At 53.8% G+C, this 15,567-nt stretch overlaps 1 protein-coding gene across 3 annotated transcripts in view; it reads right to left on the bottom strand.

Annotated features, from left to right (window-relative positions):
* LOC134354333 (complement factor B-like) overlaps positions 1-15,567 on the bottom strand; it is a 68,415-nt gene that overhangs the window by 30,075 nt on the left and 22,773 nt on the right. For 2 of the 3 annotated variants that reach the window (XM_063063266.1, XM_063063267.1), the window contains exons 6-11: positions 12,433-12,527; positions 10,803-10,926; positions 10,435-10,563; positions 10,062-10,142; positions 9,084-9,224; positions 7,726-7,856 (exon numbers count right to left, since the gene is read on the bottom strand). In XM_063063266.1, coding sequence (XP_062919336.1) covers positions 7,726-7,856; positions 9,084-9,224; positions 10,062-10,142; positions 10,435-10,563; positions 10,803-10,926; positions 12,433-12,527 — 701 coding nt within the window. The remainder of the gene's footprint in view (positions 1-7,725; positions 7,857-9,083; positions 9,225-10,061; positions 10,143-10,434; positions 10,564-10,802; positions 10,927-12,432; positions 12,528-15,567) is intronic. The other variant, XM_063063268.1, reaches the window with a different exon arrangement.

The raw sequence follows: 15,567 nt of genomic DNA, 5'->3' as shown, positions 1-15,567 counted from the left end.
TGGGACAGTGGGGAGGGAGATTCACTATGTGTCTGACCCCGGGAGTGTGTGATGGGACGGTGTGGAGGGAGCTTCACTCTGTGTCTGACCCCGGAAGTGTGTGATGGGACGGAGTGAAGGGAGATTCAGCCTCTATCTGACTCCGTGAGGGTGTGATGGGTCGGTGTGGAGGGAGCTTCACTCTGTGTCTGACCATGGGAGTGTGTGATGTGACGGTGTGGAGGGAGCTTCACCCTGTGTCTAACCCAGGGAGTATGTGATGGGACGGTGTAGAGGGGAATTCACTCTGTGTCTAAACCCTGGGAGTGTGTGATGGGACGGTGTGGAGGGAGCTTCACTCTGTGTCTGACCCTGGGAGTGTGTTGGGACAGTGTGGAAGGAGTTTCACTCTGTATCTGACCCTGGGAGTGCGTGATGAGATGGTGTAGAAGGAGCTTCAGTCTGTGTCTGACCCTGGGAGTGTGTGAAGGGACGGTGTGAAGGGACGGTGTGGAGGGAGCTTCACCCTGTGTCTGACCCTGGGAGTTTGTGATGGGATGGTGTGGAGGGAGATTCACTCTGTGTCTGACCCCGGGACTGTGTGATGGGGCGGTGTGGAGGGAGATTCACTCTGTGTCTGACCCCGGGACTGTGTAATGGGACGGTGTGAGTGGAGATTCACTCTGTGACTGACCCAGGTAGGGTGTGATGGACGGTGTGGAGGGATATGCATTTTGTGTCTGACCCCGGGAGTCTGTGATGGGACGGCGTGGAGGGAGATTCACTCTGTGTCTGAACCCGGGAGTGTGTGATGGGACAGTGTGGATGGAGATTCACTCTGTGTCTGACCCCGGGAGTGTGTGATGGGACGGTGTGGAGGGAGATTCGCCCTCTATCTGACTCCGGGAGTGTGTGATGGGACGGTGCGGAGGGAGATTCACTCTGTGTCTGACCCAGGTAGGGTGTGATGGATGGTGTGGAGGGATATTCATTTTGTGTCTGACCCTGGGAGTGTGTGATGGGACGGCGTGGAGGAAGATTCACTCTGTGTCTGACCCCGGGAGTGTGTGATGGGGCAGTGTGGATGGAGATTCACTCTGTGTCTGACCCTGGGAGTGTGTGAAGGGACGGTGTGGAGGGAGCTTCACTCTGTGTCTGACCCCGGGAGTGTGTGATGGGACAGTGTGAAGGGAGATTCACCCTCTATCTGACTCCAGGAGTGTGTGATGGGACGGTGTGGAGGGAGATTCACTCTGTGTCTGACCCCAGGAGTGTGTAATGGGACGGTGTAGAGGCGGATTCACTCTGTGTCTGACCCCTGGGAGTGTGTGATGGGACGGTGTGGAGGGAGCTTCACTCTGTCTCTGATCCTGGGAGTGTGTGATGGGACGGTGTGGAAGGAGTTTCATTCTGTATCTGACCCTGGGAGTGTGTGATGGGACGGTGTGGAAGGAGTTTCACTCTGTATCTGACCCAGGGACTGGGTGATGGGACGGTGTGAGTGGAGATTCCCTCTGTGTCTGACCCCGGGAGTGTGTGATGGGACAGTCTGGAGGGAGATTCACCCTGTGTCTCACCCCGGGAATCTGTGTGATGGGACAGTGGGGAGGGAGATTCACTATGTGTCTGACCCCGGGAGTGTGTGATGGGACAGTCTGGAGGGAGATTCACCCTGTCTCTGACCCCAGGATTGTGTGTGATGGGACAGTCTGGAGAGAGATTCACTCTGTGTCTGACCCAGGTAGGGTGTGATGGACGGTGTGGAGGGATATGCATTTTGTGTCTGACCCCGGGAGTGTGTGATGGGATGGTCTGGAGGGAGCTTCACACTGTGTCTGACCCTGGGAATGTGTGGAGGGAGATTCACTCTGTGTCTGACCCTGGGAGTGTGTGATGGGACGGCGTGGAGGGAGATTCGCCCGGTATCTGACTCCGGGAGTGTGTGATGGGATTGTGTGGAGGGAGGTTCACTCTGTGTCTGACCCCGGGAGTGTGTGATGGGACGGTGTGAAGGGAGATTCACTCTGTGTCTGACCCTGGGAGTGTGTGAAGGGACGGTGTGGAGGGAGATTCACTCTGTGTCTGACCCCGGGAGTGTGTGATGGGACGGTGTGAAGGGAGATTCACCCTCTGTCTGACTCCGGGAGTGTGTGATGGGACGGTGTGGAGGGACGTTCACTCTGTGTCTGACCCCAGGAATGTGTCTGATGGGACAGTCTGGAGAGAGATTCACTCTGTGTCTGACCCAGGTAGGGTGTGATGGACGGTGTGGAGGGACATTCATTTTGTGTCTGACCCCGGGAGTGTGTGATGGGACGGCGTGGAGGGAGATTCACTCTGTGCCTGACCCCGGGAGTGTGTGATGGGACAGTGTGGATGCAGATTCACTCTGTGTCTGACCCCGGGAGTGTGTGATGGGATGGTGTGGAGGGAGATTCACTCTGTGTCTGACCCTGGGAGTGTGTGAAGGGACGGTGTGGAGGGAGCATCACTCTGTGTCTGACCCCGGGATTGTGTGATGGGACGGTGTGAAGGGAGATTCACCCTCTATCTGACCCCGGGCGTGTATGATGGGACGGTGTGGAGGGAGCTTCTCCCTGTGTCTGACCCCAGGAGTGTGTGATATGACGGTGTGGAGGGAGATTCACCCTGTGTCTGACCCTGGGAGTTTGTGATGGGATGGTGTGGAGGGAGGTTCACTCTGTGTCTGACCCCGGGAGTGTGTGATGGGACGGTGTGGAGGGAGCTTCATTCTGTGTCTGACCCCGGGAGTGTGTGATGGGACGGTGTGAAGGGAGATTCACCCTCTATCTGACTCCGGGAGTGTGTGATGGGATGGTGTGGAGGGAGCTTCACTCTGTATATGACCATGGGAGTGCGTGATTAGATGGTGTAGAAGGTGCTTCATTCTGTGTCTAACCCTGGGAGTGTGTGATGGGACAGCGTGGAGGGAGATTTACTCTGAGTCTGACCCCGGGAGTGTGTGATGGGACAGTGTGGATGGAGATTCACTCTGAGTCTGACCCCGGGAGTGTGTGATGGGACGGTGTGGAGGGAGATTCACCCCCTATCTGACTCCGGGAGTGTGTGATGGGACGGTGTGGAGGGAGATTCACTCTGTGTCTGACCATGGGAGTGTGTGAAGGGACGGTGTGGAGGGAGCTTCACTCTGTGTCTGACCCCGGGAGTGTGTGATGGCACGGTGTGAAGGGAGATTCAGCCTCTATCTGACTCCGGGAGTGTGTGATGGGATGGTGTGGAGGGAGGTTCACTCTGTGTCTGACCCCGGGAGTGTGTGATGGGACGGTGTGGAGGGAGCTTCACCCTGCGTCTGACCCCAGGAGTGTGTAATGGGACGGTGTAGAGGGGGATTCACTCTGTGTATAACCCCTGGGAGTGTGTGATGGGACAATGTGGAGGGAGCTTCACTCTGTGTCTGACCCTGGGAGTGTGTGATGGGACAGTGTGGAGGGAGATTCACTCTGTGTCTGACCCTGGGAGTGTGTGATGGGACGGTGTGGAGGGAGATTCACTCTGTGTCTGACCCCAGGAGTGTGTAATGGGACGGTGTAGAGAGGGATTCACTCTGTGTCTGACCCCTGGGAGTGTGTGATGGGACGGTGTGGAGGGAGCTTCACTCTGTGTCTAACCCTGGGAGTGTGTGATGGGACGGTGTGGAAGGAGTTTCACTCTGTATCTGACCCCGGGACTGTGTGATGGGACAATCTGGAGGGAGATTCACCCTGTGTCTCACCCCGGGAATCTGTGTGATGGGACAGTGGGGAGGGAGATTCACTCTGTGTCTGACCCCGGGAGTGTGTGGTGGGACGGTGTGGAGGGAGCTTCACTCTGTGTCTGACCCCAGGAATGTGTGTGATGGGACAATCTGGAGAGAGATTCACTCTGTGTCTGACCCTGGGAGTGTGTGAAGGGACGGTGTGGAGGGAGCTTCACTCTGTGTCTGACCCCGGGAGTGTGTGATGGGACGGTGTGAAGGGAGATTCACCCTCTATCTGACTCCGGGAGTGTGTGATGGGACGGTGTGGAGGGACGTTTATTCTGTGTCTGACCCCAGGAATGTGTGTGATGGGACAGTCTGGAGAGAGATTCACTCTGTGTCTGACCCTGGTAGGGTGTGATGGACGGTGTGGAGGGATATTCATTTTGTGTCTGACGCCGGGAGTGTGTGATGGGACGGCGTGGAGGGAGATTTACTCTGTGTCTGACCCCGGGAGTGTGTGATGGGACAGTGTGGATGGAGATTCACTCTGTGTCTGACCCCGGGAGAGTGTGATGGGACGGTGTGGAGGGAGCTTCACCCTGTGTCTGACCCCAGGAGTGTGTGATATGACGGTGTGGAGGGAGCTTCACCCTGTGTCTGACCCTGGGAGTTTGTGATGGGATGGTGTGGAGGGAGATTCACTCTGTGTCTGACCCCGGGACTGTGTGATGGGACGGTGTGGAGGGAGATTCACTCTGTGTCTGACCCCAGGAGTGTGTGATGGGACGGTGTGGAAGGAGTTTCACTCTGTATCTGACCCTGGGAGTGTGTGATGGGACGGTGTGGAAGCAGTTTCACTCTGTATCTGACCCTGGGAGTGTGTGATGGGACGGTGTGGAAGCAGTTTCACTCTCTATCTGACCCTGGGAGTGCATGATGAGATGGTGTAGAAGGAGCTTCACTCTGTGTCTGACCCTGGGAGTGTGTGATGGGACAGCCTGGAGGGAGATTCACCCCCTATCTGACTCCGGGAGTGTTTGATGGGACGGTGATGAGGGAGGTTCACTCTGTGTCTGACCCTGGGAGTGTGTGATGGGACAGTGTGAGTGGAGATTCACTCTGTGTCTGACCCCGGGAGTGTGTGATGGGACAGTCTGGAGGGAGATTCACCCTGTGTCTCACCCCGGGAATCTGTGTGATTGGACAGTGGGGAGGGAGATTCACTATGTGTCTGACCCCGGGAGTGTGTGGTGGGACGGTGTGGAGGGAGCTTCACTCTGTGTCTGACCCCAGGAATGTGTGTGATGGGACAATCTGGAGAGAGATTCACTCTGTGTTTGACCCAGGTAGGGTGTGATGGACGGTGTGGAGGGATATTCATTTTGTGTCTAACCCCGGGAGTGTGTGATGGGACGGCGTGGAGGGAGATTCGCCCGGTATCTGACTCCGGGAGTGTGTGATGGGATGGTGTGGAGGGAGGTTCACTCTGTGTCTGACCCCGGGAGTGTGTGATGGGACGGTGTGGAGGGAGATTCACTCTGTGTCTGACCCTGGGAGTGTGTGAAGGGATGGTGTGGAGGGAGCTTCACTCTGTGTCTGACCCCGGGAGTGTGTGATGGGACGGTGTGAAGGGAGATTCACCCTCTATCTGACTCCGGGAGTGTGTGATGGGACGGTGTGGAGGGACGTTTATTCTGTGTCTGACCCCAGGAATGTGTGTGATGGGACAGTCTGGAGAGAGATTCACTCTGTGTCTGACCCTGGTAGGGTGTGATGGACGGTGTGGAGGAATATTCATTTTGTGTCTGACGCCGGGAGTGTGTGATGGGACGGCGTGGAGGGAGATTCACTCTGTGTCTGACCCCGGGAGAGTGTGATGGGACGGTGTGGAGGGAGCTTCACCCTGTGTCTGACCCCAGGAGTGTGTGATATGACGGTGTGGAGGGAGCTTCACCCTGTGTCTGACCCTGGGAGTTTGTGATGGGATGGTGTGGAGGGAGATTCACTCTGTGTCTGACCCCGGGACTGTGTGATGGGGCGGTGTGGAGCGAGATTCACTCTGTGTCTGACCCCGGGACTGTGTGATGGGACGGTGTGAGTGGAGATTCACTCTGTGTCTGACGCAGGTAGGGTGTGATGGACGGTGTGGAGGGAGATTCATTTTGTGTCTGACCCCGGGAGTGTGTGATGGGACGGTGTGGAGGGAGGTTCACTCTGTGTCTGACCCTGGGAGTGTGTGAAGGGACGGTGTGGAGGGAGCTTCACTCTGGGTCTGACCCCGGGAGTGTGTGATGGGATGGTGTGAAGGGAGATTCACCCTCTATCTGACTGCGGGAGTGTGTGATGGGATGGTGTGGAGGGAGGTTCACCCTGCGTCTGACCCCAGGAGTGTGTAATGGGATGTTGTAAAGGGGGATTCACTCTGTGTCTAACCCCTGGGAGTGTGTGATGGGACAGTGTGGAGGGAGCTTCACTCTGTGTCTGACCCTGGGAGTGTGTGATGGGACAGTGTGGAGGGAGATTCACTCTGTGTCTGACCCTGGGCGTGTGTGATGGGACGGTGTGGAGGGAGATTCACTCTGTGTCTGACCCCAGGAGTGTGTAATGGGACGGTGTAGAGGGGAATTCACTCTGTGTCTGACCCCTGGGAGTGTGTGATGGGACGGTGTGGAGCGAGCTTCACTCTGTGTCTGACCCTGTGAGTGAGTGATGGGACGGTGTGGAGGGAGATTCACTCTGTGTCTGACCCTGGGAGTGTGTGAAGGGACGGTGTGGAGGGAGCTTCACTCTGTGTCTGACCCTGGGAGTGTGTGAAGGGACGGTGTGGAGGGAGCTTCACTCTGGGTCTGACCCCGGGAGTGTGTGATGGGACGGTGTGAAGGGAGATTCACCCTCTATCTGACTCCGGGAGTGTGTGATGGGATGGTGTGGAGGGAGGTTCACTCTGTGTCTGACCCCGGGAGTGTGTGATGGGACGGTGTGGAGGGAGCTTCACCCTGCGTCTGACCCCAGGAGTGTGTAATGGGATGTTGTAAAGGGGGATTCACTCTGTGTCTAACCCCTGGGAGTGTGTGATGGGACAGTGTGGAGGGAGCTTCACTCTGTGTCTGACCCTGGGAGTGTGTGATGGGACAGTGTGGAGGGAGCTTCACTCTGTGTCTGACCCTGGGAGTGTGTGATGGGACGGTGTGGAGGGAGCTTCACTCTGTGTCTGACCCCTGGGAGTGTGTGATGGGACGGTGTGGAGGGAGATTCACTCTGTGTCTGACCCCAGGAGTGTGTAATTGGACGGTGTAGAGGGGGATTCACTCTGTGTCTGACCCCTGGGAGTGTGTGATGGGACGGTGTGGAGCGAGCTTCACTCTGTGTCTGACCCTGGGAGTGTGTGATGAGATGGTGTAGAAGGAGCTTCACTCTGTGTCTCACCCTGGGAGTGTGTGATGGGACAGCGTGGATGGAGATTCACTCTGTGTCTGACCACAGGAGTGTGTGATGGGACGGTGTGGAGGGAGCTTCACTCTGTGTCTGACCCCAGGAGATGTGATGGGACAGTATCGAGGGAGCTTCACTCTGTGTCTGACCCCGGGAGTGTGTGATGGGACGGTGTGGAGGGAGATTCACTCTGTGTCTGACCCCGGGAGTGTGTGATGGGACGGTGTGGAGGGAGCTTCACCCTGTGTCTGACCCCAGGAGTGTGTGATGTGACGGTGTGGAGGGAGCTTCACCCTGTGTCTGACCCCGGGAGTGTGTGATGGGACGGTGTAGAGGGGAATTCACTCTGTGTCTAACCCCTGGGAGTGTGTGATGGGACGGTGTGGAGGGAGCTTCACTCTGTGTCTGACCCTGGGAATGTGTGTTGGGACAGTGTGGAAGGAGTTTCACTCTGTATCTGACCCTGGGTCTGTGTGATGGGACAGTGTGGAGAGAGTGTTACCTATGTCTGACACCAGAAATGTGCAATGGGATAGTGTCTGAATCCTGGAGTTTGCCCTCGCCTCTGGTCTTGCATTTCTCTTTGCTCCTACCTGCCCCCTTATTTGAAGGCGTATTTGCCAGGGCCACTGTTTCTCCTCTGCGTCCTCTCCCCCGTAAACACGAGCGACCTCTCGCTGACTGCGTCTTCGCCCTCTCATCCCACAGCCCATGGGAATGTCCCCTGTCAGAGACACAAGTGAGTGGGTGATGGTTGGCACTGGCTATAGTCATCCCCTTGGGTTGGACTGAGTTACTGTTGCTGTCTCTATCCCATTCCTGCACGGAAAAGAAAGAGTCCCATTTGTAGTATAGATGGTGTTGGTGGGAGTGAATGGAAAGGCTTACAATCCCATTGGGAGTGCTGATGGTGTAGTGAAAGGGAAAGGGATGGGGTCCCATTAGGATTGTCGATGGTGGAGTGAATGGGAAGAGGGGATCCCACTGGGAATGTGGATGGTAGGAGTGATGGGAAGAGGGAATCACATTGGAAGTGTTAACGGTGGGAGTGAATGGGAAAGGGATGGGTTCCCATTGGGCATTTCGATGGTGGAGTGAATGGGAAGAGGGGATCCCACTGGGAGTGTTGATGGTGGGAGTGAATGGGAAACAGGTGGGGTTCCATTGGGAATGTAGACATTGGGAGTGAATGGGAAGGGATGGGGTCCCATTGGGAGTGCTGATGGTGGGAGTGAATGGGAAGGGTTGGAGTCCCATTGGGAATGTTGACATTGGGAGTGAATGGGAAAGGGGTGGGGTCCCATTGGGAGTGTCGATGTTGGACTAACTGGAAAGTGGGGATTCCATTGGGAGTGTGGATGGTGGGAGTAACTGGAAAGTGGGGATTCCATTGGGAGTGTGGACGGTGGGAGTAACTGGAAAGTGGGGATTCCATTGGGAGTGTTGATGGTGGAGTAACTGGAAAGTGGGGATTCCATTGGGAGTGTGGATGGTGGGAGTAACTGGAAAGTGGGGATTCCATTGGGAGTGTGGATGGTGGGAGTGAATGGAAAGCAGGTGGGGTTCCATTGGGAATGTTGACATTGGGAGTGAATGGGATAGGGTCCCATTGGGAATGTTGACGTTGGGAGTGAATGGGAAAGGGGTGGAGTCCCTTTAGGATTGTCAATGGTGGAGTGAATGGGAATAGATCGGGTCCCTTTGGGAGTGTGAACGGTGAGAGTGAATGAGAAGGGGTGGGGTCCCATTGGGATTGTGGACAGTGGGAGTGAATGGGAAGTGGGTGGGGTCCCATTGGGAGTGTGGATGGTGGGAGTAAATGGGAAAGGGATGGGTCCCATTGGGTGTGAATAGGAATGGTTGGTGTCCAGAAGTCTGTGAACAGTAAGGAGTGGGGAGCAGTTTGACAGGGAAGTTAACCATACCATGAGCCCAGTGATGTAGGACGTACCCTCTGGCCTCCTGGTGAGTTGGGTGAGCTCCTGTAGTTGGTTGTAGTTGGCAAAGTAAAAAGTGCGTGGTTCATCCTGGCTAGTGACAAGTTGCTCAAGCTCCTCCTTGTTCCCATCACCGATCCCAATGGCAAATATATCTGGGACAGAATATAGGGAAAAACATGGGCACTAATGAGTCTTCCCACTGCATGCCCCATGTCAAAGTGTCTCTGGACAGCAGCAAGGCATGATGGGAGATACGTCAATCCAGCATTCATTGTCCTTCATCAATCACCCCTGGAGAAAGTAGGGAACTTGCCAGCATTTATTGCCCCTCCCTGATCAGCTCTTGAGAAAGTGGGGAACTTGGGAGGTTCCATCATCTATCCCTGATCACCCCTTGAGAAAGAGGGGAACTTGCCAGCATTTATCACGCATCCCTCATCACCCCTCGAGAGGGTGGGGAACTTGACAACATTTATCACAATTTCCTCCTCAAGGTGGTGGGGGTTTGCCATAACTTATCGCCCATCAGAAGACCAAGACAACACTTTTGTGCAGGTGTGGTCTTCCCAGCAACTACTGCCCATCTCTACTATCTCTACTTGCCCCGTCAAGAACGTGGGACTTTGCCAGAGTTTACCACACATCCCTAATCGCCCCTTGGGAAGATGGGGGTAAGCGCCCCCCCCCCCACACACACCAACTCCTTGAACCAGTTGTGTCACTTCTGATGGCAGGGCCCCCAGAACGTCTCTGGCTCCACAATTCAGATCCGGCCCCATTAAAGGGAGGCTGATTCATCTCCCAGTCAGGTGGTACAGGGTTGCAAGTGTGGGGAATCTGTGGATGGTGGTACCATGTTCCCCCCCTCCCTGCACCCACTGCCTTGCCCTTCGGATGGGGACAGACCAATTTTAAATCTTAGCCCTGGCGATCCCTCCTCCCTGCCTTTCCAAAGAGTCAGCCCTCCCCCAGTGATGGGACGTATTTACCGAGGTTCTCCTCAGCCCTGGGCACCAACTCCTTAATCTTCTTCACAACTTCTACTGGATTCCTGCCCACGTTATGTCTCCCTGTCAGACAGAAATACAAAACAATTCAAAACTAAACTCAACGTCAAGTTTATCTTCATTCACACAAGGACTTGATTTCTAGATTGTGGAACAAGGACAAACCCTTCAGCACACAAATTAATATAACGCCTCCTGCCTGCACAGTGTCCACACCCCACCCAGCTGCTGTACTCAGTGCCCTGACTGATGAAGGCCGGGGTGCCAGACGCCTTTACCAACTTCTCCACTTTCAGCAAATCATGTCCCTGTACCCCAGGCCCCAGAAGACAAGTTGGGAAGGTGCAGGTTTTACCGTCAGTGAGAAGGATGATGATTTGTCGGGCAAGAGTTTCCAGAGAAGATGCAGACACGGCCTGCCTGATGTATCCCAGGGTGTGGTCCAACGCCCCACTGATGTTCGTACCCATCTCGGAGAGGTAGGCTGGAATCAGCGATGTACAGGTCATGAGTGAGGGGAGAGGGAGGCAGAGGGGGGGTGAAGAGGAGGGGAGTGGGGGAGGAGGGGGTAAGAGAGGGGGGCAAGGATGGGAAAGGAGGAGTGAACGGAGAGCGTAGGGATGAGAGGGAGAGGGAAGGGACAAAGGAGGGAGAGACAGGGTGAGGGGGAGGGAGAGTAGGGCTGTGAGTGGATGAGGGAGAGAGTGAGGGCGTGGTCCTGACCTGTGTAGTTGAAGTTGTGGAATTCCTCGGCGAACAGGGGCTCGGAGGATGAACTGACCTCGAACAGGACACGGGAGGCGAAGCAGACAGCGCGGAACTGTACACGGTTCGAAACGTCGTGTGTCTGCGGATGCAATGGTGGCTCAGCAGGAGCAGAAGGGGGAGCATCACATCTGAGTAACCCCTCCCCCAACTTGTCCTCCACCCCTCCAGATCATCCGCCATTATCAAACCCCCAGACCACGTCTCCATCTGTTTCCCACCCCACCAGCTCCCCCTCACCCCTCGTCCCCTTGCCAAAGGAATGGAGATGGGGAGGGACAGGCTGTGGGTTAGAAAATTGGCATTGGCAGTCGAAAGTAAGGTGCTAAGCCCCTTTCTCCCGCCATCTGTTCTCTTCCTCCCACACCCATCTGTCTCTCATTCTCTCCCTCCATTCTTCCTCCTCCACTGTCTCTATTCCTCTCCCCTTCCCTCATTCTCCATCCCACACTCCCTAACCCTCCTTTCCTCCTTCCATCCTCCCTGTTCCTTCTCTCTACTTTCCCTCTCAGTCAAACCCTTCCTCTCTTTCACCCCTCTATACATCTCCCTTTCCATCTCCCTCTCCCACCTCCATCTCTCACTCTCTCTCTCTCCCTCTCCTTCCATCTCCCTTTATCCCTTCACCTCTTCATCTCCCTCTCTCCCTCTCTCTCCATCTCTCCCCTCATCTCTCTCCCTCCATCTTTCTCTCTCACTCCCTCTCTTGCTTCATCTCTCCATCTCTCTCTGCCTCCCCTCCATCTTTCTCTTTCTCTCCCTGCCCATCTCCTCCCGCTCCCTCCTTTCCTCCTTCCAGCTCTCACTGAAGTCAGGTTTGTGTATTGGGGTGCAGGACGGGTGTGGGGGGCTTTGGAGAGGGATGTAAAGAGATTTATCGGGATGCTGCCTGGATTAGAGGGCATGAGCTAAAAGGAGAGGTTGGACAAAGTTGGGTTGTTTTCTCTGAAGCCGTGGTGGCTGAGGGGAGATCTGATCCAGATTTATAAGATTATGAGAGGCTCAGATACAGTAGACAGCTGCTATCTTTTATCCTCAGGCTGGAAATGTCTAATACCAGAGGGAATGCATTTAGCAGGGGTGGGGCAAGTTCAAAGGAGATGTGTGGCGGCAAGTTATTTTTACAGAGAGTGGTGGGTGCCTGGAATGTGGTGTCGGGGGTGGTGGTGGAGGCAGATACAATAGGAGTGTTGAAGAGACTCTCAGGCGGGCACATGTAGGTGCTGGGAATGGAGGGCTATGGACACTGTGTAGGCAGAAAGGTTAGATTAGTTAGGTATTTAATTAGTTCAGAACACTGAGGCCTGGGGTCCAGGGGGCCAGAAGGCCTGTACTTGCATTATAACGTCACCCTCTGTACAACTTTCAGGGAGGGGGAGTCACTGGGTTGACAAGGAAGAGGGGATAATCAGGGCCTCAGTGAAATGAATTTCACCACCTCCTGCAAGTTCAGAGCCGGACAAAGATTCGAGCACCGATCTGCCCCTTCACACCCCCTCCTGCCTGCACTCTCCCCAGGAATCTGAGATTGGGTGGGGGGGGGGGAGGAGAGAGTGTCCCTTGGAGAGGGGATGGCCGACACCCAAACCTTCTCGCTGAACGTAGCAACGAATTCCAGGGTCTTCTGAAAATTCTCCTCGCCCACGCTGCCAGATGCGTCCAGGAGGAAGTAGATGTGTACACCTGATGATATGGAGAGTGGACGAAAAGTCCAAAAGTTAATCAATGGGATCCATCCCCACATGGGACACCCACTCTACCACCTCCCCTTCCTCCCCTAACCTTCTGAGTCAGAATCAAAGCTGTCTATCATTGATTTATGTCGTGAAGTTTGGGGTTTACGGCATGCAGCAGCAGTACAGAACAAGACATGAAAAATTACTCTATGTTAACATATAATTAATAAATATTGCAAAACTCAAATAGTGAGGTAGTGTTCGTGGGCCATTCAGAAATCTGATGGCAGAGGGGAAGAAGCTGTTCCTTAAACATTGAGTGTGTGTCTTCAGACTCCTGCACCTCCTCCCTGATGGTAGTGATGAGAGGAGATATCCTGGCTGGTGAGGCTCCTCAGCGATGGGTGCTGCCCTCTTGAGGCATTGCCTATTGAAGCTCTCCTCGATGGTGAGGTGGGCTGTGACTGGGTCTACAGCCCTCTGCAGCCTCTTGCAGCCCTGTGCGTTGGAGTCTCCGTACCAGACGGTGATGCACCCTGTCAGAATGCCCTCGTGGAGACATAGAGCACCACGCTGCAGGAACAGATCCTTTGGCCTGTCTAGTCTGTACTGACTATTATTCTGCCTAGACCTGTTGACCTGCATCTGGACCATAGCCCTCCATACCCTTCCCATTCATGTATTTATCCAAACTTCTCTGAAATGTTGAAATATAGACTCTCCATGGTACATCTGTGGAAATCTGCTAGAGTCTTTGATGACATACAAAATCTCCTCAAACTCCTAATGAAATGTAGCGGCTGGTGTACCTCCTTTGTAATTATATCAATATGTTGGGCCAAGGACAGATCCTCAGGGACGTTGATGGCCAGGAATGTGAGGCTGCTCACCTTTCCACTGCTGATCCCTTGTTGAGGACTGCTATGTGCTCTCCTGAAGGCCACAATCAGGTCCTTGATCTTGCTGATCCGAGACCTGGTGACATCACCCAAACAACCGATTTATCATCACTTCTGTATGCTTCCTTGTCACTATCTGAGATTCTGCCAATGACAGTTGTGTCAGCAGAGAATTTATAGATGGTGTTTGAGCTATGCCTAGCCACATTCTGTGGGACAGGGACAGCTGGGAACAAAGGCATCAAAGGCCAGTGGTGCTGTGCACAGAGTAGAGGATTGGCAAAGGATACAGAGGGATATAGATCAATTGCAGCTTTGGGTGGAGAAATGGCAGATGGAGTTTAATCCAAACAAACGCGAAGTGCCGTACTTTGGGAGGTCAGTTGTACACAGTGAATGGCAGGACACTTCACAGTGTTGATGAACAGAGGGAGTTTGATGTCCAAGTCCACAGCTCCCTGAAAGTGGCCACACATACTGATAAGTGGTAAATGTATTTGCCGTTGATACGACCGTTGTTGGCAGAATCTCAGCTTGTGACAAGGAGGCGTATAGGAGCCAGATAGATCAGCTGTTTGAGTGGTGTTGCAACAACTTTGCACTCAACGTCAACAAGTGCACGGAATTGACTGTGGACTTCAGGGTGGGAGGTCAGGAGAACACACACCAGCTCTCTTTGAAGGGTCCGCGGTGGAAAAGGTGAGCAGCTTCAAGTTCCTGATGTCAACATCTCTAAGATCTATCCCGGGCCCAACACGTTGACAGAATCGCAAAGGAGGCATGCCAGCTTCATACAGAGTTCATACTTCATGAGGAGTTTGAGGAGATTTGGGAAGTCACCAAAGACTCTTGTAATCTCAACAGATGTACAGTAGAGACCATTCTGACTGGTTGCATCACCGTTTGGTGTGGAGGATCACAAGGGGATGTACAGTGAAAACCATTCTGACTGGTTGCATCACCGTTTGGTGTGGAGGATCACAAGGGGATGTACAGTGAAAACCATTCTGACTGGTTGCATCACTGTTTGGTGTGGAGGATCACAAGGGGCTGAAGAGGGACGGAGGCTCTGCCAGCTCCATCACAGACACAACCCTCCCCACCATCGGGGACGTTAATAAGAGGCTGTGCCTCAAGAAGGTGCATCAATCACTGAGGACCCTCGCATCCAGGACATGCCCCCTTCTCATTGCTACCATCAAGGAGGAGGTACAGGACACTGAAGACACACACTCAATGTTTCAGGAACAGTTTCTTCCCCTTCGCCATCAGATTTCTGAATGAACAACAAACACAACCTCACCACTTTGCTTTCTTTTTGCATTCATTATTTATTTTTTTAAATTTTGTAAGATCTATTAACTTTTTATTTATTGTATTGTACTGTTGCCACCAAGCGACAAATTCCACAACATACTGACAAGGTTCCACACGGTAGGCTTATTCAGAAAGTCAGAAGGCATGGGATCCAGGGAAGTTTGGCCAGGTGGATTCAGAATTGGCTTGCCTGCAGAAGGCAGAGGGTCTTGGTGGAGGGAGTACATTCGGATTGGAGGGTTATGACCAATGGTGTCCCACAAGGATCTGTTCTGGGACCTCTACTTTTCATGGGGTAGAAGGGTGGGTTGGCAAGTTTGCAGACGACACAAAGGTTGGTGGTGTTGTAGATAGTATAGAGGATTGTTGAAGACTGCAGAGAGACATTGATAGGATGCAGAAGTGGGCTGAGAACTGGCAGATGGAGTTCAACCCAGAGAAGTGTGAGGTGGTACACTTTGGAAGGACAAACTCCAAGGCAGAGTACAAAGTAAATGGCAGGATACTTGGAAGTGTGGAGGAGCAGAGGGATCTGGGGGTACATGTCCACAGATCCCTGAAAGTTGCCTCACAGGTGGATAGGGTAGTTAAGAAAGCTTATGGGGTGTTAGCTTTCATAAGTCGAGGGATAGAGTTTAAGAGTCGCGATGTAATGATGCAGCTCTATAAAACTCTGGTTAGGCCACACTTGGAGTATTGTGTCCAGTTCTGGTCACCTCACTATAGGAAGGATGTGGAAGCATTGGAAAGGGTACAGAGGAGATTTACCAGGATGCTGCCTGGTTTAGAAAGTATGCATTATGATCAGAAATGAAGGGAGCTAGGGCTTTA

The sequence above is a fragment of the Mobula hypostoma genome, chromosome 11 (assembly GCF_963921235.1).
Source record: "Mobula hypostoma chromosome 11, sMobHyp1.1, whole genome shotgun sequence".
NCBI lineage: Eukaryota > Metazoa > Chordata > Chondrichthyes > Myliobatiformes > Myliobatidae > Mobula > Mobula hypostoma.
The sequence above is the reverse complement of the archived record's forward strand: the minus strand, read 5'-3'. Positions and strand labels throughout refer to the sequence as shown.